Genomic DNA, 25000 nt, shown 5'->3' with positions numbered 1-25000 from the left:
CTCTCTCTCTCTCTCTCTCTCTCTCTCTCAGTCCTGATGACATTGGGAGCTGCTGGTACATCCTGCTCTCTGGGTCTGTGTTCATCAAAGAGTCCATGTTCCTGCCTCGGTCCAGGTATGTCCTGCCCCTCGAGCTCTCCAGTCAATGGAGCACAGTTTGCTTATGCTAATGAGATTTAGGTTCAATCCCCAGTCACATTCAATGAGTATTGAAAAGTTAGTGCATGAACTCACTCTTCTTCTTGTCAAACCTATACATGGCCATATAGTATAGGCCTCAGTCGTATCTGCACTTTCTCAGTTGAACGACAGACCCTAAGGTCAATTACCATTAGTTCTGGTCTGTTTGGCCAATGAAAACACTCCTCACTCTTTTTACGCAAACAGACATTGTGTACGATGAATGCAATGTCTCAGACTGTGGCAGTCCGTGTGCGTGCACTTCATTGGCTAAACTCAATTTGAGACAATGTTACATCTACTCATTTGGCTGCATAGGGCACATTTGCCATAAACCGATGATGGTTTTATGTAATAGAGCTGACCCCAAATGGACCTCTAGAGCTGATGTGTTATAAAGACCTTAATGAATCTCTGTGTCAGCCAATGAAGGTCAGAACGTAGCACAGTACATTACGGTCACTGTGCCCTGACAATGTTGGAACAGAAGAACACATATGTAGACACAGTGCCAAATTTGTCTGCTATAAAGACAGACGGGGAATAAGGGGAGAGAGTGTTCTGTCCAGACAGGAGGAACACAAAAGAGAGCCACGCAGCTCAGGGGGACATTTACAAGAGACGGACAGCCAGCAGCTTGCAGGTTATCCTTTCATCGCTCCAAAAAAAAAAAAAATCACCCATGAGGTATAAATCAGGCACTCAATAAATACGAATAAAAAACAAAATGAATACACGAAAGAAGCACACACTGTGTTTCTCTTAAAAGCCAGAGTCACCTGATATCCCATACAAACGGTCATTTGTCTATGAAAACTAGCACTGGATCTCTTTGTTGCTGCTTTCCTCTTGCTGGTCAGAACAACCCCATGACAAATGTATTTCAGACTGTCAGTATGGGATTTAAGTTCTCACGCTGCGCTACTATAAAAAGCGCGAACATTGTCACTAATGTCACTAATGCAGTCATAATGAAACCTGTGTCACAGATCACTAATGGTACCCACTGATATCAGTAACCCTTCCACAGTGAACGAACAAACATGTTCCCTTTTACAGTTAAACTGTTTTTAGCAAAGTCCTCCTGAAATTGGATTGACATAAGACACAATGAAAGATTAGCTTTAAAATAATGTAAAAAAAAAAGAAAAAAAACTATTTCTAACACCATGTTATTTTTGTGACTTGTGTAAGGTTTATATAACGTGATACTATTGAGCCTTCTTAGCAAGAAAGGTTTTCATTGTCTCCAGAATTTCCAACATAAGCCCATTATTACCGCTATTGTTCTCTGTGGTATTTTCATCTGCAAATCTCGCGGAAAGCTATTTGCAAGTTCATAGAAGTTTGAGATGAAAAGCTTGATGACTAGGAATGATGTTAGCTTTGGGGAAGCACGTGCATTAGTATGGTCATTAATCTGTGAACTGTCTGGTCATCGAACAGTAATTTCAAACACACTGCCATTCACCAGGCCGAAAACACCAGGCCAAACGAAAATAGAGGCACCTTACTTCAGTGGAATAGCTCTTAAAATACGCGTGTGTGTCACTTTTGGGGAAGGGTGACATGATACATCACAGCTGTCTTTTACTGCTTACGCAACGTTGCACTTCAGTTCCCGCAAAGTTTCGGCCCCTCTTAGGAATCTGTTGTCATGAAGTTTTTTTTCCCTTTTTTGAATAATCATCACTTCATATGTATCATATGTATTTGTAGAGGGCCAGACTTCTCCAGGGGAGTGTTTTGTTTCCCGTTCCCGTTGCATAACAGTGACCACAGGTCTGTGGCAGCCGCTTCTGTCAAATGAGGTGCATAGTTGTCATTCTTTATGGGAATGTTATCTCACTCATCAATGAAGTCAGGTTCTCTCTTGTTTCCTTATGAGAAAAGACTTCTGCTATTTAGGACAATCACATACCTGTCTGTCACATTAACAGTGACAGAGTATGAACTGCTTCTTCCTCTGCTGTTGTTGTTTCATTTAAAGCCAGGTTCGTCAGATGGAGATCTTGGAGATCCACAGTCTTCCTGGTTTTCATGTTGAGCACACATTTTTTCTTGATTTGGAAGCTGTCCTGTTTACATTAGGATAGTTTCTCTCTTTGTTACGAGGAATTTTTGAATGTCGTGTTCATCATGTACACACCAGTACAACAGCCACCCCCCCCCCCCCCAGCACACACACACACACACACACACACACACACTTATTCCGGGCTGTTCAGAATAAATGTCTGAGATGAGGTCCAGGGGTCATGCGCTTAGTTTGCTGGGGTCATCTCCTCCCTTCTCTGCTCAGCAGGAAGTGACACACACTGGAATGTTGGCTTCATTCCGTCGCCACTAACATTCAGTGGCAGAAGTGTACACTCCCTTCTCTCTCTCTCTCTCTCTCTCTTACACACTCGCACACCTCCTCTCTCTTTCACACACACATACACAGAAAGAGAGAGCAAAATGTAGTCAGTGGTCAGGAGAGCTAAAAGAGAAGCTTATGTGTGACTGTGTGTGAAGACTTGGATGTGGTAGACTGGATTAGCAGGCGTCTCAGGCTGAACATTGGAAGCGTGCGGTGAGTGCCAGCCATGGGCTCAGTGTCTTTTTAAATTGGACTGTTCACATATGACAAGGTGCTGACAAACAGCCATCCCTCTGCCTCAGATCAGAAGGTTTTTAAATGCATCAGAGCTCAGATATGGCTTTAACTGAGACTCTATCTGTTTCATTTTGAGAGAACATGCTTCATTCTCTTTCTCAGACTGTCAATGTTATGCTTGGGACAAAGTCTTAGAAATTTATCAATGTGATTTTAATGTCAATAACCTTGAAGGTAAGCTTAAAACAAAATTTAAATATCCTGTATTGAAGATATAAAGGGTTGCTTGGTTAGCGATGTAATTTATATATCTTTTAAATATTTAAAACGACTTTGAGCATAACTATGAAAAATGACTGCAGTTGCTGCAATTTGCTTTTTACAGTGCACTTACAAACTCTCCTGCCTTATATGAAGGTGTAATAATAAAAGGCTGGGAGTTTGGTTGTGTTGTGAAGGGGCATGTTTGTGTTTGTTTAGCACGGTGGTGCTGCAGGGTGTCTCATAGAGACTCTAATCGCTGGGCAGAGGCTGTCGTCGGGTCGCCGAAGCATTTCAACCCAATCCTGTTAGTCTCTGTACTGTACTTTGACATATTTTTAAGCTCCTAACATCCCCTCCCCTCCTCTTCAAGTAACCCCCCTCTGACTTTCCCACCGACACAACTTGCATAACAGAGTTTTAATCTTTGTCTTAAAAAGGGGTGGGGGTGGGGGGGCATTGAAAGGACTTTGTTTGACTTTGAGACTTTGTGTGTGTGTGTGTGTGTGTGTGTAACCTAAGACTGGTGGTTGTCGTGCATGCAGAATAGCATTCCGGGCTCTGGGAATGTTGTGAAACATGGAATGTAAGAACTGCTGGGGTGGGCATAATCGCTGTCAGAGCTTTAAAAAAACTCAGCAGAATTCCTCTGAGTCCAGTCCGCCAAGAATTTACTACCACACCTCTGGGTTTACTCATAAATAACTCATCTTTTTGGCTTTTGTTTAATGCTTATTTTGGACTAGGGATCAATTTTCCTGATGTTTGATAGCTATAAAGCTTGGATATTTGGTTACCATGTAGAGTTGTTGAATAAGATGTGTAGGGGTAAGACTTTCATGTCCTCTGTTAGATTACTGATAATGCACCGTGTCCTGTTGCTATTTGTTTTAGGCATTTAATAGGGCATTGAGATGTTTGTCATATTCTTTTATTTTCATTTCAGCGCTTTTAGTACATGCTGGAAAAAAGCTGTGCCCTGTTTGGAAAGGTTCAAGTAGAATTTTGTAGAACTTCCCATTTCAGTTCTGTTTTAGATGGTAATTTTTATGACTTTCCAGTGAAATACTTTGTCAGTGAAAACCACAATCACATTGGTCTTCAGATCCATCATGGTAATTAAATTGAGCTATGAAACAAACAACAACAGTAACAGATATGACACCATTGATCATTATCCACAATCAGTGAATCAGATGGAATAATAAATACACAAGACATTGAAAAAATTTTGGTACCAATGGTTTGTAATGGTTTCTGAAATAGAGATTAGACAGCTACTTAGAAAGAGAGAGAGAGAGAGAGAGAGATGAAAGGAAAGGCGGAGGATTAGATTTAGTGCCTCTCGCTCTGTGTGGTCGTAGAGTGAGGGGCTGAGATATGTGAGAAATGCATGCAAGGGGTTGTTCACCTGCCGCTGGTGCCCCGTCAGTGTACACCATTACTAACCTTTCAGTTTCTGCTAAATATACATTTAACTTAACTACTCCTGTTTGGCTATCAGTGTACACCATTACTAACACTACAGTTTCTGCTAAATATACATTTAACTTAACTACTCCTGTTTGGCTATCAGTGTACACCATTACTAACACTACAGTTTCTGCTAAATATACATTTAACTTAACTACTCCTGTTTGGCTATCAGTGTACACCATTACTAACACTACAGTTTCTGCTAAATATACATTTAACTTAACTACTCCTGTTTGGCTATCAGTGTACACCATTACTAACACTACAGTTTCTGCTAAATATACATTTAACTTCACTACTCCTGTTTGGCTATCAGTGTACACCATTACTAACACTACAGTTACTGCTAAATACACATTTAACTTAACTACTCCTGTTTGGCTATCAGTGTACACCATTACTAACACTACAGTTACTGCTAAATACACATTTAACTTAACTACTCCTGTTTGGCTATCAGTGTACACCATTACTAACACTACAGTTTCTGCTAAATACACATTTAACTTAACTACTCCTGTTTGGCTTGTATATGGGCATTAACACAAAACTGATCACATTTGATCTTAATCCTGTAAGGACCCTAGTCCATTTGATTTTTTTCTTATTATTTTAATATATTTATATATTCGTTATTGGCAGGAAAGAGAAAGCTTTTGAGTAGAACAGAAAGAGGAAGTAGTGACTGTTGTTGGTGGCACAGTTGGAGAATTGTCATCAACAAAGAACCGTTTGAGCATTTTGTTCTCTGTTACCTTCACTTTCGCATTTCTCATTTCTTCATCACTTCAGGCCATTCAGTGCTCAACATACCAATATTTTTCTTGTGTTTGTGTATGTGTTTACTCCACCCTGTTTTTCCATCTGTGGCTACAAACTAATTTCTAATTTCCAGAGCTGTTTATTCTGTATACATACGTACACACGCGCACACACACACACACACACACTCCACTACTCTGTACTGTACTCCATTCATTAGTCTTGTGATGTCATGCAGTGGGCTTTTTCCTGACTTGGAGTTGTTTCATATCCCAGCGGAATCTTACAGCCAATATTCTAACAGCTACCATAAGTGTGCTCTTGTTCCCAGGGTCTGAGCACAAGCTTGCCCCAGTAAGCCACAGAGTCTCAGTGAAGACCACTGTAATTATTCCCTGTTTTTCCAGACCAGGACATAAACTGTCTTTCTTTCTTTCTTTCTCTCTTTCTTTCGTTCTTTCCTCCTCTAGTTTTGGCAAGCGCTCGGCCGGGAGTCTGCGGCGCGGATGCGAGTGCATCGTTCTGGAGCCGTCCGAAATGATTGTGGTGAGTTCTTCTTACCAGATTTTTCCATGTTAAGATAGTACTGAATGGCTGCGCGTCACTGTATCCATTCAACCAATTACAGTACATTATCCAGCATAGGTCCATGCTTGTGCACCGATGAGGTTTCAGAAACATTTACATTTTCAATATCTGCACACTCAGTCTCATTGAGAGATATATTCTGCTTGGCTAATTATGAGTTATGATAAAGAAAATTGCACTTGCATACATAAACATGTGTTTTATATTTGGAAAATGCAAAATATTTCATATAGAAAATCCTAAATCCTTCAGGTTTTTAAATATTGTTTTTTCTCTTAAAGCTGACTTCACTCAAGGGTTTCACCCCGCCCGTTTTTTCCAAATCAGCATTCTCAGTAACTGTGGCTTCATTTAACTCTGACCACCCAGTCAATTATGTTTTTGTTTTTTTTCAACATGGCCACTGCTCAGTGCTAGGCTGGTAATCCGAGCCTCAGCACTGATACAGCTGCTCCAAACTTCCTCTTATTCTTTCCAGATTCCCAAATTTGTAGGACTATATACATATAGTCACACACACACATTTCACAGGTCTACAGCTCCAGATAAAATATTGCATAGCCTTGTTGAGTAAGTGAATGAAGGAGAGAGTGAGCACATGAGTGAGTGCGAAGAGTAGAGCAGTGAGTGAGCGAGCGAGCTTGTGTGTATACGTGTGCACAAATGTGTGTGCATGCGGTTAATGCATTCAAATTCGGCCAATCTCTTGCCCTCACTTCATGGCTCATATCTTCTCCCTTTGATGGCATCCTGGCTGTGTAATTTATCTGTTATTATTGGAACATGCTGCCCTGTAATTACGCACAGAGGCAGGATACGGATACCGTGCTCATGCTAGCTGAGATGTCCCAATATATTCCCACTGCTCTATGCTCACCGGCAGTTGCCATAGCAGCGGTCGGTACGGTAGCAAGAGATTTGATGTGTAATCCCAAAGGCGGAGTGGGTGTGAAATGTGAGGCCGCAACAAAAAGAAGTGGAGAGAGAGAGAGATGTCACTTTGTTGTTGTCAATGTCACCCAGGCTAGCTGTCTGTTCATACTGGCTGGCTCTTATCAGCCAAATGTTTGAATATATAATCCCAACGATACAGTGATGTTGTCATACATTAAATGTTTTAATGCATTTATGCATGCTTCTTTTGTGTTGAGCCATTAAAGTACTCTGGTGGCATATTCTCAGTGCAATCGGATGGAATGAGACTTTTCATCTTTCCATCGTTTAAGATGTGTTTTGCTTTGTCTTGTTGACAGTTTGAAGGATGGTTTTGGGATGGAAATTTTTGTCATTTGGTCTGGTTTGATGTGACTGTCTCAGTGTAAATGCTCAGTCTAAAGCATGAATTGCTCTGACAGGTCAGTCAGTAAACAGAGACAGACACCTTTCTCCTGGGCTGACTAATTTCACTCTGTCCCTCTTCAGTGTGTTACTGCCAAAGGCCTTATCTCTTTTCTTTCTTTTCTCCTCTCCTTTGCCCATTTCTCCTATTCTCAGGTTGTAGGCTCTCTTTGACGTAGACTTTTGAGGCTCAGCCCACACACACACACACACACACACACACACACACAGACAGTCTCACACACCCACTGCTATTTTTACGCAGCGCAAGAGAGGGAGGTGGGTCTGGGGAGGAGGGAGGGAGGGAGGAGAGGAGAGAGAGAGAGAGAGAGAGAGACTCACTCTGTTCTCTCCTCTGCTGGCAGGTGGACTATATGGATGAGAATGAGGAGTATTTCCAGCGGCAGGCATCGCACAGACAGTCCCGCCGGAGGTTTCGCAAGATCAACCAGAAGGGCGAGCGACAGACCATCATAGACACGGTGGACCCCTACCCTACCGGCAAGCCCCCCATCGCTCGCGGATATCACACGGTGAGTTTTTTTTTTTTTTTTTAACAGCCCCCCCCCCCCCCCCCCCCCCACCTGGTCTATTGTCTCTTTCCTTCTGTCGCTGTACCCTGGCATTGCTGCTCTGTCACAGCAGGTTGTCTGTTGGTATGTCTTTTATCAGTGTTTCAAGGCACTGACACAATGTTTGTGCTCCCTGTTTATACTGTCTCGTTGCTATGCTGCTGTCGCATCCGTACAAGTCAAATATGTCAGTATGTTACTGTGCCTGAGTATTACTTCATTACCAATAAAGTGCTGTGTCAGTACCTTTCACCTCTATATCAGTAACTAATGTTAGCATCTCTGTTGCTAAATTACATAACCTTGTTAGTACCTTCACCACTATTTCATTACTTTAGTGTTGCATTACTTTTAATGACAGTATTACAGTGTAGTGCCATGATTTACGATACTTTTGGTTTTTCAGTAGTATGCAACTGGAACACAATTATAATATAGTATTGTCATTGCGGTACATCATAAGACCCTTTTTTCAGCCTGCTGTCTCCTCACAGCCAGCCCAGGCTCCAACAGATGTCTGTGTATCCCCTCTGTCTCTTTACCCCCTGTGGACTTTATGGATGTTACCAGAACAAACTCTTTACAGAACATACACTCCTCTAAACTTGAATTTGTCTCTGTAAGCTCTGTGTATAATGATAATCTGCCTCTTTTAGACCTTCTCTCTCTCTCTCTCTCTCTCTTTTTTTTTACCCTCTCTCTTTTTCTATTATACCATCTCACCATTCTTCTGTGCCTGGTATTTGTTTCTCTCACATGACTATTTCATCATGGTTTTTTTTTGTTCTCTGTGTATCATACCTGTGTTTTACCTTTATTAGATACTCACTGTGTCATTAGTCTACTCTCTGTCACCTGGGCTTTTTTTTCTGCTCATCCTAGCACTATCCTCCCAGGGCTCCCCATTCACCTGGTTACAGGCTGCATGCCCTTTTCACTTTCGTTGTGTTTCTCTCCATAATAGCCATTCTCTTAGACCTTCACTGCTCGCACACACTAGCACTTTCCTCTCTCTTCTCTGTTGGTTATGCTAGGTTTTTTTCCCCCCCACATTTTGTCTTTCATATCGGTTTATTTCTGTTCTCCCAGCTCATGTTCTGGTTGTTCTGTGCACTGCAACATGCTATCTCATCCCTCTCTTTCTTTTTTTCACCAGGGGAGTCTAGCATGTCTTTCCTTTGCTAACTTTGCTGTTATCCCATTTGTCTGTGTGCTAACACAACAAGCCTCTCTGCTGTTTGTTTTTCTCTCTGTTCACTTGTGTGAGAGGCTCCTGTAGCTTTTGCTTCTCTCGCTCCCATTTTTGTGCGGGTCTTAGTCCTCATCTTCTTCATTTTAGTATTCTACGCTTTTCTAGCATCTTCCTTTTATGTGAGCTGTTCTGCTCCTCTCTCTTTAATCTCATGGCTGCGGTTCTCTCTCCTTCCCATATGTTTAATGTACCTGTTATTTTTGGTTCTGCAAGTGCATTTCTGTCTGTTTTCAGCGTGCAGTAACCTACATGCTAACTGTTTATTCTCCGTTAGCTCCTTTGGCGTTCTGTTTTCTCTACGTGCTAACTGTTCATCTTCTCTGTACTCCTTCTTTGTGCATCCAGGCTGTTTTGGCTTCTCTCCGTCCTCACTTCCTACATGATAGTTCTTGTCTTCTCTGTATGCTTATGTGCCAGCAGTTTCTCCACTGAATTCCCACTGTGCTCTGTGCAGCTTGTGGAAAAAACACAGCACCGCTTTAATGGCTGTGTGTGTGTATTGCTGTGCACCCAACATCACAGAGACTGCTCTATGTGGTGGAGACACAGTGTAAACCCTCTTTTGCACAGGGGTGTGTTTCCTCACACGATTCTCCGTAAACAACGAATCTCCCCTTCTCATCTGACCAAGCGCAGCCCTCATAAAATAGCTGGAGGTGTGGGCAGTTATAGAAAAGGGAGGTGGTTCTGCAGAGGAGAACTACTGATGTACGGAGGAAGAACAGGGCCTCTTTTCATGTGCTTCAGAGCTGCGCCTCTCCCTCTGCAGTTCCACAGAGACAGGGAGAGGGAAAGACAACGTGTCTCACCCATGATCTCCCCCCCTTTTGGAAGATTGCGTTGGTGTGCAGTATTGGGTGTGAAGCCCCCCCCCCCCCCCCCCCCCCCCTTCGTGTTCTGATTGTTCTTTCGTTAATTTAACTGTTTCTTTGCTTTTGTGGCATGTTTTCAGTGGCCACCCCATGAACAACATTCAGCAGTATGGTGAACAGAACCAAAATTGGGACTTGCATAAGGAAATTCCACTGGTTTTCCTTTACTATACTGTTCTTTCATTCCATTCATTTTTGACATTCCCAAGGGAGAATGTGAGTATTCCCTCGTCAATTCAGATTACGGTTTCCTGATGGTCGGAGAACATGCCCCACGTCATCAAGGTCCTTCTTTAACCTTGGGTAAACATTACATAAGGGGAACAGCAAACTTTCTCACGACCACTCTCTCTTTATCCCACACTGCACTTTGTTTTGGTTGTTTTGTCATGAAATGGGGGGAAGTGATAGTGAACGCAATGATGTTCCCATGATGAAAATAAATAAATAAATAAATAGATAAATAAAACTTTTCAGCATTACCGTAAGAGCTTTCTTCATCGAAAACAGTGCAACTTTAGCTGGCTAGATGCTAAGCTGACAGAGTTGTGCTAATCTCCTCGTTTTAGAGAGAGCGTGATAGAGAGACTGTTACAGTGAGATTTTCACAAACACTTTGACGCAGCGAAAGGTGGAAATTCATTTGAAGTCCATCTGGCAGCTCAAGCTGAGGCTTTCCCTAGCGACTGTTTAGCCTCTAGTTTATCGCATTGGCTATTAGCATTTGGCAAGATCCTTTTAAGCATTCATAAGATGAACGAAGAGTCAAAATCCTATTAACCACAATTATTTTGTGGAAATTTTGCGCCTAAAGGAACAAATGAGATGTCAATTCAAGCACTTTTCCGTTTTTGAGGGGAGAGGGTCTCCCTTTCTATCACTCTAAGACTAGATATAGATATTTCATATTTTTGGTAGCGCCTTTCAATTGGCAACTAATCCACTCAGAGAGGATGCTTCAGGACTCAAATACTATAATCCATCCGCCCTGTCCCGTGGTGGGACAGTCCAACCCACTGTCGTTCAGCTCATTCAGGCATTTCCCCCCAATCTGTTAATTATGAAGAGGACTCCCAATGGCATGTCAAGTCTTTGCTGAGCTATAAAGTCTCGCTAGAACCTCTGTTTAAATAGCCCATCATCCTTTTCACTAATAAACCGGGATGTAAAACAAATCTACATGACCATTCAACTGCAGAAATAACATTTTTTTCTTGGTGGATTTTTTGGGGAGATTTTTCTTGGGGAGCACAAATGGAAATTGAATGCAGTTTTGTTTGTTCACTGAGAGTCTCTCAGATGGACAATTTTAGCTTCAGTGTGTTAAGATGGCTCAAGAACTGCATTTACCAGCCAGCTCACAGAGAGCGCCTTGTTATGGCCTTAGAATGGACACCATTCTCTCTCTCTCTCTCTCTCTCTCTCTCTCTCTCTCTCTCTCTCTCTCTCCCCCCTCACTCTCCCTCTCTCACTCTCCCTCTCTGTCTCTCTCTCTCCCTCACTCTCCCTCTGTCTCCTTTGCTCATATGTGTGTTTGTGTGTGTGTGTGTGTGTGTGTGTGTGTGTGTGTGTGTGTGTGTGTGTGTGTGTGTGTTTGTATTAAACCAGCATCTCTCTCTTCTCTCTCTATCTCACTCAGACACAGACAGACACACTGCTGTCCCCTCTCTACTTTCGTGTGAACATGTCCCTCCTCATCTCCATTTTTATGAAGAGTTAGTTTCTATCTTAAGCAGAGCAGTGTACAGCTTCAAGCAGCTGGTCCTTAATGAGAGAGAGAGAGAGAGAGAGAGAGAGAGAGAGAGAGAGAGAGTCTGTGTGGCTAAGTGGATGAATGCCTCTCTCTCAACCCCTTAGTGTTCATTGTTCAATGAGAAAATGTTCTTCCTCCAGATGGAATGTTCAGTGATGTCTAACTTATGATTTTTGAGCTGTTTTGTTACTCATGTCGCATGATTCACAGAGGGTTAAACATCAGGATTTTTAAAAAGATTTCTGTGACGTGCGTGTTTCTTTGACTGATCTCTTCAGTGTCTGCTATCTGATCTTTGGCTCTGTGTATGTTATTTGTTTTTTTTTGTTTTTTTCCCGCACCACCCTCTCTTGCTGTGTAAGGCTGCTCAGACAGAAGTAGCCGAACCCCGGTGTAGGATGTATTTCAGTGAGCTCTAGCTGTCCTACTCATGTCTAATACTTCTCAGCTTGTCTGATAACTTTCATCTTCTCTGCTTCTCTCCACCGCTCTCATTTCATTCTGGCTCCTCCCCAGGAATGTGTTAAATCTCAGGTATTGTATTATTCACTGTGTTTTTCTTTCTCTGTGTATGTGTATGGATGGATGGCTTTGTGATTTGCTGGCTTCTGTATTTTCTGTATGTGTCTATGGCAATAACATGTTCTGTAATTGTCATTATAATGGCATCTATATGCGTGTGTGTGAGAGTGTGACTGATGTGAGTGCATATGTTCTGTATATCAGTTAAACGTAATTATCAGGGTCATGTTTATTATGCCATGTGTAACATACTGGTCTGCGTATTGCTTCTGTGTGTAAGTCTTTGGCAGTGCGCATGAGATAATGGGCATTTCCTCAGAGATAGCATATTCAGTGTATTTGGTTGAAGAATAAATTTATTCCAAAGGCATAAATGTATAGAAATACAGGTTTTAAGCTCCATGAACATTAATGGAGAATTAGCCCAGTCAGTAGCTCCCGCATCCACAAATCCTGAAAGCTGCAAGGACGGAGGTAAAGAATACAAATCAAGCAGCATACAAAGAGGAATGATGAAGATGATTGTGCTGTTGCCAGCGGATTGCAGTCAGAGATAAGGAGAGCAATTGAACAGTGTGAAGCAAAGCTGATCTTAATTGCTGCATGTGATAAAGATTCAGAGGACAGTCTGTGTACGAAGTGCCATATTCAGGTGCCCACCAATGAAAACTCTCCCATTTATTTATTGGACTGGTAAGGGAAGATAGGTTGGTCAAATGGAGAGTGTGTGTGTGTGTGTGTGTGTGTGTGTGAGAGAGAGATGGAGAGGACCTGTCAGCTGTTCTTTTGAAGAGCAGTCTCTATTTTTAGCACTGTGCACTGCAATTGTCACTGCTGCAGTGCTCAACAGCACAGAGACACAGAGAAAATATCCTTTTTCAACAGCTTGTCTTTACACATACACACACACACACACACACACACCCTCACATACCTGTTCATGAGAGCCTAAGCCTTTCGTATTCTTACAGAAATACACACATGCACATGCAAGCCCTCTGTTGCTTATAAAAACGCAATACGGGACATGTGCTGACTCACTCTTTTTCTTTAAGACCACTTTGTATTAAGCCTTAAGTCAGTGTACTGGAACACTGGCATTGACCTCCACTCCGTCACACATGAGCTCTTCTCATATCTGTTGCTCCCCATCACTAGAACAACACGTGTGTTTAAAGTGCTATGAAACATCTCCTCAAATGATTTGGACAAGAGAGGTGTGTGACATGTTTATGTGTGTGGTGATAGCCTGGCGGAGTTCTGGCCTTTTGTCAGATGTTGGATATGACTTGTGTATGTGTGCGTGCAGAGAGAAGGGCTCAGACAGGGTCGTAGGGTTCTCCATGGCTGTCCTCTGTTTAAGGGAATCTCTGCGGTGTGGCAGGGCACAGCATGTCCAGTGTTCATCACCCTGTTAATCCAATTCCATCACTAGTGTCTCACCCTTATCTGTTTCAGCCCCTACTCTCTTTTTCCCCCCTCTACCACTACCTTTGATCTTCACTCGTCTTTTTTCATGTTCTCTTAGTCCTTCTCAATTCGGCCGTGTCTGTGTGTGTGTGTGTCTGTGTGTGTGTGTGTCTGTGTGTGTGTGTCTGTGTCTGTGTGTGTGGATAACAGCAGACTATTGCCAAGGTTAAGCTTTAACTCTACTTTAGAAACTTTCTGAGCTCTCTTGTAAAACCCATTGCTTTTTATCACTGTGTCCCCAATGGGTTCTGACATATTTTGAAGTGAATAGTGCATTTTCAGGTTGCCTGGAGGCCTGTTTGAAAAGAACAATCCACAATGCATACATATCCCTTTTATGACAACTGGGGGGGGGGGGGGGGGGGGATTCACTGGTCGTTATTATTTAGATTGAGAAGACAACATGAAGTCAACATTTCATTGTACGCAGTGTGCACAATCACAAAGAAAGCATGGATATGGATAAAGTCACATTTAAACAGATTTGGATCAAGTGCTGAATATTTACCCATGTGTGGTCGAAATGTTCACAAAGCCACTCAAAGATGTGAAAGGAATACATTTTTGAGGGGTTTCATTTTAATGTGCAAGATCTATTATGAATGCTCTTGATATAAAATATTCATATCTGTACCATATTTTTTTGATCAGTTCTCTTTGGGTGTGCACAGTATGTAGCTGTGTAAACAGACTTGACTTGTGTTGATCCGGATTTGCAGAATGGCATTGCTTCCTCATGTTGTGTTACACTGACCTCCTTAACCCATTTAGAGGCGAGGCTGAACCCCATCTGGGCTATTGTTTTAGACCCGACAACCCTTTCCTCTCCTCGACCTCCCTCCTGCCCTCCTCTGTAAGATGCATTGCTCTGCTCCATTGCTCTGCAAGGAAATCCTTTTCCTGTATATATGTTTGGACAGGAAAGGTGCAAGTTTGAAACTGCGCTATTGTGACACACAACTCTCCTAATTTCTCACATGCGGTTTAAGAATTGACCGCATTTTGTCTCCTCCACAGGGCCTTCCTCAGGGTAAGCACTTAAAAGCTCCTCTAGAATAAGCTTCATAATAGTGTTTTCATAGCATTCACTCATTGATTTATATTTAAATATCAATATAAAAAAAAGTCAACTTGTCCCACATCAGTTTGGACCAGCCACAATAGCTGCAACCATGTTACAGTAGAAGTGATGGTTGCTGGCGGATGGTTGATGGTTGCTGTGTCATATGCTAAGTCAAAGCCGTAAAAAGGCCGAAAACACACTGTGAATAAAACAGACTAGTTCTGACCAGCCGTGTGCTGACCAAGTAACAACAACAGTAACAACAACAAAAGCTGAGTTAATCAGCTTTTTTGAGCAGCAGTTTTACCGCGGTCATTAAAAACCATCAGAAACAGCTGACCTAGCATTAGCCTCCCCTCATGCTAATTCAGTGTTCATTTTGTGTGAGGAGGTAAACTTGACACAGCTCTAGAGCCTCTGGTCCATTTGAATGGGACCCTTTCAGACAGGATTCTGGAGACACTGGCCCTTATTGTAATGCATACAGTTTGAGAAGGGTCCAGACGCTCTCCATTCTGATGGGGCATGCTAATTAATTATGCTAAACAGGTTGTTCACACCATCCAGATCAATAGAACCAGCAGACGTTTGTGCCGTTTAATAGCTACCATGCAGATTAATGGGTTTGTTAGCATGAATGCTTTTACCCTTTTGTTTTATCTGTGTCTCAGTAGACTCCACACAGACATACATAAATAAGGCCAGGGCTGCATTGCTACTGGTATACATTTCAAATTAATGTTGAGGGCAGAGTTTCATGCTGTAAGTCAATAAATAGCTGCATGTGTTAAGAGGTTACACACGCCGCAGTTAAGTATTGGACTTTTCTGAGTCTGTTGAAATGCTGTTGTGAGTGAAAAAGGTTGCTGAATGAATAAAGAGTAATCTGTGCTTAGAATGTTTTAGTCGTGCAGTTTCCCCCACACACATGAAAGAAAGAGTCTTTGGCTGATTTGGTGTTTTCAACATTAGAGAGAGAAGTGCTGGGTCGAGCCTTAGCTGTCTTGCTAAACTAAAGAAGTGGGACTAAGTGATTAGTGTCAACACATTCTAGCTTTTATGAAACATTTATCACAACATCTTTTTCCCCTCTTGGTATTTTTAAATACACTTCCTCATATTTATGAAGTATGTAAATGGCTGAGTGTGTACACAAGCATACATGCATACAGTCATTTCTTCACTGCTCTAATGATGAGTTTTGATAACACTCATGGCAATGTTCCACAGACCAAAATGTGATCATGTGATCGGTCACCATGGCAAACGCCAGCCCAGCAGAACAAGAAAGCCACAAAATACACACCAGACATTTTGACTGCTCCACAAGAGTGGAATCGAAATATTATGTTTATTGGTCTCGTTTATAGACCCTATGTGAGTCCTATATTGAGTCTTCACTTATAACTAGCAAAACAAAATTGATTATAGTATAGAAATATGAAGGCAATGAACCGGGCGAAAAATATAGTATGAGTAAAAATTATGTTTTAATAATGAACAATAAACACCCCAGTCTTTTTTACAGAATACAATTATAAACAACACAAGCCCATAGCTTATTGCCAGTTGATGTCTTCGTTTGCATTCTATTCTCATCCTGACACCGAGACTGGTTCTGCGTTACTCCAGACATCAACACTGGCCATTTTTTCGTAATGGGGGGTGCAGCTATAATGAGGTTTGTTGTGACTGAAGGGCTACATAGCGCATTGTAAAGAAACCGTCTACTGTCCCTCGATGTGAACCCGTTGCCGCGGTGATGTAATGACGCCGGATGCCCTCCCCTGACAGTTGGTAGTTGCTCTAACTACGGGGGGTCGACCACAACACCTGAGCCTGCTTTTTTTTCCCCCTTCTTTTTTTTTTTTCTTTAACCATTACATCATTGCCAGGGTAAGCTGGGGTGATGTCATCAAGGGGATATTCTAGTCCCCGATGTATGACTAGAGGCTGTCCAGAATCACTCTTTTTCAATAGCTGCCTACATCTAGAAAAGCCATATCTGCCCTGCATGCTCCCTACACACAAATACAAGCAATCTGTCTCTGTTGTTGTGATGGATGAAAGGCTCTTATAGTTTAATTTCTATGGACAAGCTAATGCAAGAGCTTTGCACTGTGTTTCTGTTAAACATGAATGCCTATGTCTTAGGAAATAAATTCCCTGATGCAATAATCACCCATGTCAGGCTCTTCTCAGATTATTGGTACAATTGCTGTTTATCAAGATACTTCAGTATCTGCTTGGCTTTATCTACATGTGCAACACTGTACACACGTGTAATATGTGCTTATGGATTATTAGAACGGCTTGTTGTGTTTGTATAGGGGTCAGGATTAGTGGTTTCTGTGGCTGTACAGTTGCTGCTGATGTCGATTCTGTGATGTATGGTGTATGGGTGCATAAACAGCTTTGGATTTGATAGGCACACTGTTTTCATTGTGAATGATCCCTTTGTTGGCGAGACAGATCTTGACAGTCTGATCTGCATAAGTCATTGGGCTGAATATTGTTCATTGTTTGGCTGCCCTTTTGCCTCTCATTGTTCATTTTCCCTTTGTCATTTAAAACATCATTATTTGCCAACTGGGTGTCAGACTAAGGCCATAGCTTGATACCAAGGCCTTTCTCTGAATCAAAAAGCAATAACCCCTCACAGGAATATCTGATATCAAGCAGACATCCCCCCCCCCTTTTTTTCTCTTCCTTTCTCGCTCCCCCTCCTCCACGTGTTATTGTGTTTTAGGAGGTGCATACACATCCGTAGTGAGAGCAAAGGAGGGTAATGTGTGGGTGGAATGCTCAGACAGAGGACATGGCTGGACTGTGTGTGTGTGAGTGTTTGTGTGTTTAGGAGGGAGGGTATGATGGGTAGCGTTGTCATAGTAACAGTACTACAACAGTGGCCGTGTATCTAACAGACATAGATGACAGTGTAACCCGCACATCTGTGATTCCCACTGTTTTGAAGTGGTTGTTTCTATTACTCTTCATCCCCTCTCTCTCTCTCTCTCTCTCTCTCTCTCTCTCTCTCTCTCTCTCTCTCTCTCTCTCTCTCTCTCTCTCTCTCTCTCTCTGTCTGTCTGTCGATCTCCGTCTCTCTCTTTTTCTCTCTCCTCTCTTTCTCTCTCTCTTCCCTTTGGAACTAACCAGGAAATGGCTTTCCTCCGCAGTTGCCATGCCAACTGCCTGCAGCCCTGGTCGTGAGTGGAGCGGAGGGGAGCGTGATAATGACATTACTCTCGCTGGGCTAACTGTGCTCATCCTTCATTTCTCCTGTCTCTCCATCCCTCTCTCCTTTTCCCTTTCTCCTATCTCCCTGTCCTCCTCTCCCGCTCATCATCTTTTATCTTCTAGCCATTTATTTCCCTCTCAACGTCTCAACACTCGCTTTATCTTGTTTTCTCCTTATATTTCTACCTCTCTCTCTGTGTATGTGTGTGTGTGTGTGTGCGCGCGTGCATGCGTGTGTGTGAGCAGAATAGCAGGCACCAGTGGCAGCTCTCATAGCATCAGCGAGGGAGGGAGGAGGTTCCTATTCACAGCCCCCCTCTACTCCTCCCCCCAGTACACACACACACACTCTCTCTCTCTCATCTTCTTACTCTGGTCACAAATGAACTGGGAGTGTTTAACAAAGACTGGCTGGATGGTGGAGGCTGGCAGCCTAATCTAATGGTGCGTAAACCCAAGCGAGTCAGTCAGTGTGTGCACGCGCGCGTGTGTGAGGACACAGAGAGAGAGCGTGAGCGTTAGAGAGAGAGAGAGAGAGAGAGAGGGAGAGGAAAAGGGAGCGGGAGGGAGCGAACGTGAGTGAAAGTGCTGTCAGCCATTTTAGCCGGGTTTTTTTCTCTCTCACTCTCTCTATCTTCCTACTTTTGCTTTTTTTTTTATCCACGTTGTTCCTCATTGGTTGGGAGAGACGTACCTAATTACCTCCGACGCTGAGGACAGCTCTACATGCACCCTTGCGTGGATTCTTACTCTCACCTTATTTGATTTTTTTTTTCTGTTTCATTTGGGTTTTTACCACCGTTTTATCTGTCTTTTTTCATCGTCTGTGTGTGTGTGTGCATGTGTGTGTGTTACCGGAGCTGGATGCTGAAGAGAAGAGTGATACTGAGCTCGTGTGTGTGATACATCGAGGCCATAGCATCAGAAGACCCCCTCCTGAACCTCCGCTTCCCCGACTGGAGAAGGGTTGAGAGAGAGGGAGAGAGAGGGATAGTGAGAGAAGAGGGGGAGAGATAGAGTGACAGAGACGGGGGTGGAAGCCTCTCGCTGGAGGGGAGGGGAAGAGATTAGCACAAACGACCAGGATGCTAAATTTTAGCTCTGCTCATTCACCTCCATTATGAAGCCATTAGCTGCCAGTGGCGGTCATGGAGTCTCGAGCCAGGCGGATAAGAGCCCAGTAAGTATCGACGTCTGCACCATCCCTTAGCACCCCTCTGATATGATTAGCCTGCTTACAGAATACTAGCAGATGGATGGATTGATGGATAGGTGAATGGTTGGATTTAAGAAGCCTGTGTTTCTGAAAGATGGATGAGGATCGTCTGGTAAGAGGACCAGGAGTGGGCGTGTGTGGCTTTGGGTATATGGAGAGTTGTGTGCTTTTTGTATGTTACATTGTACATTTGTATTCTGAAGCTTTATTGTGTGTGTGTGTGTGTGTGTTACATATGTTTGTTTGTGTGGATGAGGGACCGATATATCTAAACCACATATTCTGTGTCAGAGTGTGATGACAGCCATGTGTAGGTTCCACTCCCTGTCTCTTGCACGCACACACACACACACACACACACACACACACACACACACACCCTCCTGACATGTTGTGTTTTATGAGCTGGTTGTAGGGAAGCTTATTTTCCTTTTATGGCATATTCATTTTGACACACATCATGTCTGCTACCCATCAGCTACAGCAGTTCTTTCAGTTGCATAACACAGGTGAGTTAGAAGATGTAGCTTCCAGTAGTGAGTGAGTGAGAGGTGTGTATGATGCATGATTTGTGGAAGAGTTTGTGTGAGTACATGTTGAATTATTTTGATTCTCAGTATGGTTATCATATCAGCATCTACATTTAAAGGGACCGTGAGAGCGTGTGTGTGTGTGTGTGTGTGTGTGTGTGTGTATGTGTGTGTGTTTGCACATGTTCAGCATCGGAAAGCGATCAGTGGGATGCTGGTGTGTGGGATGTTGAGGAGTTGAGCTGTAAATGAATTGATCTTCTGTCATTGGTTGTGATGCTATAGTGTTGGGCTGGCTGCAGCCATGCTGAGTGCTCACTACTTCTATACATCCATATCTCTCTCTCTCTCTCTCTCTCCTTCTTAGAAGTCCTTTAAGTCATGCATTCCATCAGAATATTAATTTATGCATGTATGGGAAAAGGTGATCTTTCAGTATCATGCTGTTTGGGATGCTAAGTTTTTGATTCATTATATATGTCTATTTGAAACATAACAAGTTTTGTCTAACACTGATGGGCTAATGGGTCATTTTGGGGCCACTGTCTTGCTTTAATGCAGTTGATTTGCTCTACCTTGGTTGAATAGTGTGTGTCATCTATATCAAAATCTAAAAGACTTTTGGGCTGGGACAATTTTGACCCTGAATATGTCAAAGTTAATGACTTTTGGAAATCTCTGCCATAGTCTTCCCCAAAGGCATCGGTGTCTGGGGTGTTAAATGGTTCTTGCAGATCAAAGTTGGGCTACAGATGGATTTTGGACAGCACAAACAGGATCATACAGCTAATGACAGCAGTGATGGCAAATTCAAATCATAACTTTGACGAAAATGACAGATGATACATTTCTGGAGAATAATGAATAATGAATTTGAAGACAATTTCAAATGACACATTTGCATTTGTCATCAAATCTCAATTTGTAGATGCAGAGAGAGGTGGCAGCTGTTGTGTGGGGTTGTAACCTGTGTACTTTGGGATAGATGGCACACAGAAACATTTGTGCTTACTTCACAAAGAACTGACCACTGATGGATCACGGCTTTGGTTTATAACTTTGTGATGAGAGAGTCTGAAAATGCACTTGGAAGTGTGATAGAAGTTGGATTTGGAGAGGAGCATTAAAAGAACCGTTAAGAACAAGGTGCCGTTGGGGGCACACTGAGCTCAAGCTTGTATGCTCCTTTTTGATGTGAAATGCCACTGAATACAGTAGGCTGTACAGCCATTTATTTTATTGACCTGAGTGGACAATAGAGGATTATTTTTTTTTCAGTTGTTGTTAGATATTAGTGTTTTTGCATGTTTTGTTTGTGTGGTTATGAGTTGGCAGTGGTGTGCATGGTTGCCATGTTACTGAGGCAGGGGTTGAGTGCGTATGTGTGAGAATATCTCGCCTGTTTAATCGGAAGCCTCGCCGAAGAGCTTTAATCTCTTGATCCTTTCGGCTCAGGAAAGCGAGAGGCCCCTAGAGCAACGCAGGGGCTTATGGGATAGCTCTGCGGCCCCTGGTCCTCCAGTGTCAGCCCTTTTCTATAATACCTTATCCCCCCGATACCTCACCCCCCTGGCGTCCCACCTGCCAATCACCCACCCCAAATCCACAATAACAGGTACAGTAGAGAAAGTTTGATCAGTTAAGAGCCTAGATTCACACAAACACACACAACCATGTGTGTATATAAACTCACACACACACACAAAGACATACACACACACACACACACAAACACAGACAGACACACACACAAACACACAAGCATTATCTCAAACTGAGAGACGGAACAGTGTTTGGGGTCAGGCTTCTGCCCGGCTGGTGTCCAGAAATGTAGGTCATTAGGACTGCAGAGTAATTTTGGGCACTGGAAGCGGATTATGTGCCATGGATGTTGTGCAATAGCTGATGGGTTATTTTTCATCTTATCATATGATCTCATTTTGTTTATTAACTCCTGTTTCAGACATTGTCACTGTAAACTTCTTCTGAATGGTACAAATGGTCATGCCCATAACTGCATACAAAATGTGCATCATGTCCATCTGCACATGTAGACAGGATGTGTGCTAAAACTCTTTTGAGGCATGGCGTTTTGTGTGGAGCAGGTATTGTGTTAGTTTGTGGCTTGACTAAATGACCCTTGGGCTAATTGACTAGAGCTTGACCTAAATTGTGTGGCGAGAGAATGAAGTCTTTATTATGGATAACAGAGCTGTGCAAAGGCGTGAAAAGGGCACCTAAAGGACAAGGGGTGGACCCCTGGGTGGTTTAGGCGGGCATTCAGGATATTGTTATTGACATATGTGTATTGACTGCAGTCAGAATCCAAGCCTTAGTTAGACTGAGATGTACTGAAAGTCATTGGTTCTCTACAGGCATTGTTTTTGTGTTTGCGGGAACTCCTGTGGCTGATAACTAAATTACTCTTTTTGGCTGAGCGGTTTATCCCTAATCCATTACTGCACTACTTTTTCCTCTCCCCTCTCCAGATCAGAGAGAAAGAGACTGAAGGACCCGGTATCTGTTTGTGACTGTAAGCGACGTCTCTTTAGCCTATCTTTAGGAGACTAGCTTTTTTCCCCACTGTGCATGATGTGGCCTGAATGCATGCATATTTGCATGTTGATTTACATATGCCCAAACAAACATTTGTCAATACTTAAGCTTTGTCTAATTAATCCGACTGTTAATAGCCACATACTATACATTGTCATGCTGGATTATACACAGAAATAAATTAAAAGTGTGCTTGTGTAGCTCGTATGTAATTATCCCGGTTTTAGACCAAATAGTGCAAAGTATTCCGTTACAGTTATGGCAGAGAGTTTTGTCCTGAATATTTGCGCGTTAGCCTAGAACTGCCACTCTCCACAGAGCTTCTCAGCCCTCCTCTTAATGCAGAAGTGCAAAAAATGGACTGAAAACAGAACAACCGTATCTAAGGGGAATGGTGATTTAGTTTAGCGTGGTTAAGGAGAGTAAAGGTTTAACCAGCTCCAGGTAGCAGATGACTTTTGGCACATGAAGATAAGACTTGCATGCCTGAGGGCGCAAGCCCACCCCACTGCTCTCAGTCAATAAAAACATGATCAGTGCCTTCACACCATTTGATGTCCTATAAAAATGAGAATATTCACAGTGGTTCAGGTGCATGTGTTATTAGTTTAACACGGGTTAACAAATTCCACAGGTTTTTTTTTTTTTTTGTTCATTTTCGAGGAGAACGGTATTCAGAGCGGGAAACGCGGCTTAGGTGAAATAAACGAGAGTGGGTTTTGCGAGGCTTAAGTCTAATGGTGTAATCACACCAAAAAGCACACAGCAGCTTTTCACATCTGCACAGAGTGTGAATTTTAATGTTTTTTTTTTTGTTTTTTTTACTTCAGAGGTAATAGACTGTCAGGAATTTTCTCACTTCAAGTACATGTTAAAAATACCTAACGTGAAACTCAAGTATTGATTTACACAGGCTTTTGTCTCAATGACATTCTTCCACACTCAGATCAGCAACTTGGGGAAAATCTGGTCCTGTAGTAATTAAAGCAGTGTCTAATCAGTTCTCTCTATAAATTACATTTCGTCAAGTCAAAGGAAAGAAAGAGAAAAAAAAAAACCCATCTGGCGTGAACCATCTCTGTATTCAAATCAACTCCATCTACAACTGAAAGTCACACTTTTCAAACCGGCATCATATCTTTATTTTTTGTTTCAACCGAATCGTAACTGCCGTGCCGTTTCTGACACTGCTGTCACAGCAATCCTGAAGCCCTCAGGACTAGTAAGAGATGTATTTATCGCCATGGCAGTCTTACGGTGGCTCCCTTTGCCATGAAAACAGGTAATGCATGTATCGCACCTGACGGCTCTGTGGCCATGGTGGATTTGAAGCATGAATGCATCGTGGCAAATGTTCCTCTGTAATGTCCCAGGGCCCAAGGGAGAAAAAATGCTAAAACAGCAATTATTTCATATCACTAGCCTCTTTGAGATGTCTGGGCTAATGCGAGTCAACCCAGGTTTACCTTTTATGTGGACCCCGTGTCTTACGCCTTTGCAGCGACTCTCAGATGATTGATTGACTTCCTGTATTTTATAAAAATGAATAAATAATAATAATAATAATAATAATAGCTATTTCTGTTGATTAGTGCTGGTCTAAATCCAGTGTGTACAATAGAGATGTTAAGTAGAAAATCAAGACGTTTGCTAGCCTGTCGCTCTTAGCGATCGGTGTTCAGACTTCACAGAGGAGGTGCAATTTCTCTCACTCTTCTCTTTTTCTTTCTTTTCCCGGTGAATTCATCAGCCTCTTCACACACTGACAATCTGCCTCTTAGGTGTAAATACCCCAGATAAATATGTATGAACTGCCGTGGCTTGAGGTCAAAATTACGAATCGGTAACTTGGAGTGTAGAGTGAAGAATATTCATGTTGGAGTTGGAGTGTATGAATGTGTGTTTGTGTGATAGGTCTCAGACAGTAGACTTGGACTTCCTTTTTTTTCCCCCATTTTTATGCTGTGAATTTGCCTGATGGTATATGTCTGGGATAACAGAGCCCATGTTTTTTCCCCCCTCTCTTGCCAGTCAGACTATGAGTTGTCCTCTCTTCTCTAGCTTCCCATCTCCTCCGAGGATTGGCTGCATTTCTGACATGTATGTGATTATACAGTGGAAATTAGGTCAGATGCCTTTTATGTGAAAGCAGTACCAAAATGCATACAACTGCTTCACAAGACCAATCGAATCGAAATTGCTCAGAAACCTGATTCACATGTGAGCTCTCTCCCTCTCTCTCTCTCTCTCTCTCTCTCTCTCTCTCTCTCTCTCTCTCTCATATTCACAGACACATGCGCACACACACACACACACACACACACACTCACACACTCCCTTATGTGTACTCACATTGACTAATAATTGTGTGTGGCCAGTGTAAATAGAGGTTGTGTACATTTTTTTTTCCAACTGTGCTTGTTAAGATTAGCTGAAATTGGTTTTGAGGTCTTATCTCAACATGGTTGTCAGCACCATTTCATCCTCAAACAGGGTTGCCCTGTACATCCACCCTCCTCTCTGGATACCTCCAACAAACAGCATATATATGTGTGTGTGTGTGTGTGTGTGTGTGTATATATATATATATATGTGTGTGTGTGTGTGTGTGTGTGTGTGTGTGTGTGTGTGTGTATGTGTATGTGTGGGGCACGCCCTCAAGATGAAGTGAAATTAAAAAGCAATCCAGACATGCTTTTGTTAGTTTTTGGTAATTGCTTGTCTCACATTAGTAATGAACTTCATTTCGTTTT

The 25000-nt window shown here is 42.5% G+C and overlaps 1 protein-coding gene across 1 annotated transcript in view; it reads left to right on the top strand.

Annotated features, from left to right (window-relative positions):
• rapgef2b (Rap guanine nucleotide exchange factor 2b) overlaps positions 1–25000 on the top strand; it is a 77144-nt gene that overhangs the window by 30616 nt on the left and 21528 nt on the right. Inside the window, exons 4-7 of the mRNA XM_030778125.1 lie at positions 32–115; positions 5749–5824; positions 7570–7737; positions 12170–12187. Of these exons, the coding sequence (XP_030633985.1) occupies positions 32–115; positions 5749–5824; positions 7570–7737; positions 12170–12187 (346 nt within the window). The remainder of the gene's footprint in view (positions 1–31; positions 116–5748; positions 5825–7569; positions 7738–12169; positions 12188–25000) is intronic.

The sequence above is a fragment of the Chanos chanos genome, chromosome 1 (genome assembly GCF_902362185.1).
Source record: "Chanos chanos chromosome 1, fChaCha1.1, whole genome shotgun sequence".
Lineage (NCBI taxonomy): Eukaryota > Metazoa > Chordata > Actinopteri > Gonorynchiformes > Chanidae > Chanos > Chanos chanos.
Note: the sequence above shows the minus strand (reverse complement) of the source record. Positions and strands in the feature narration are given on the sequence as shown.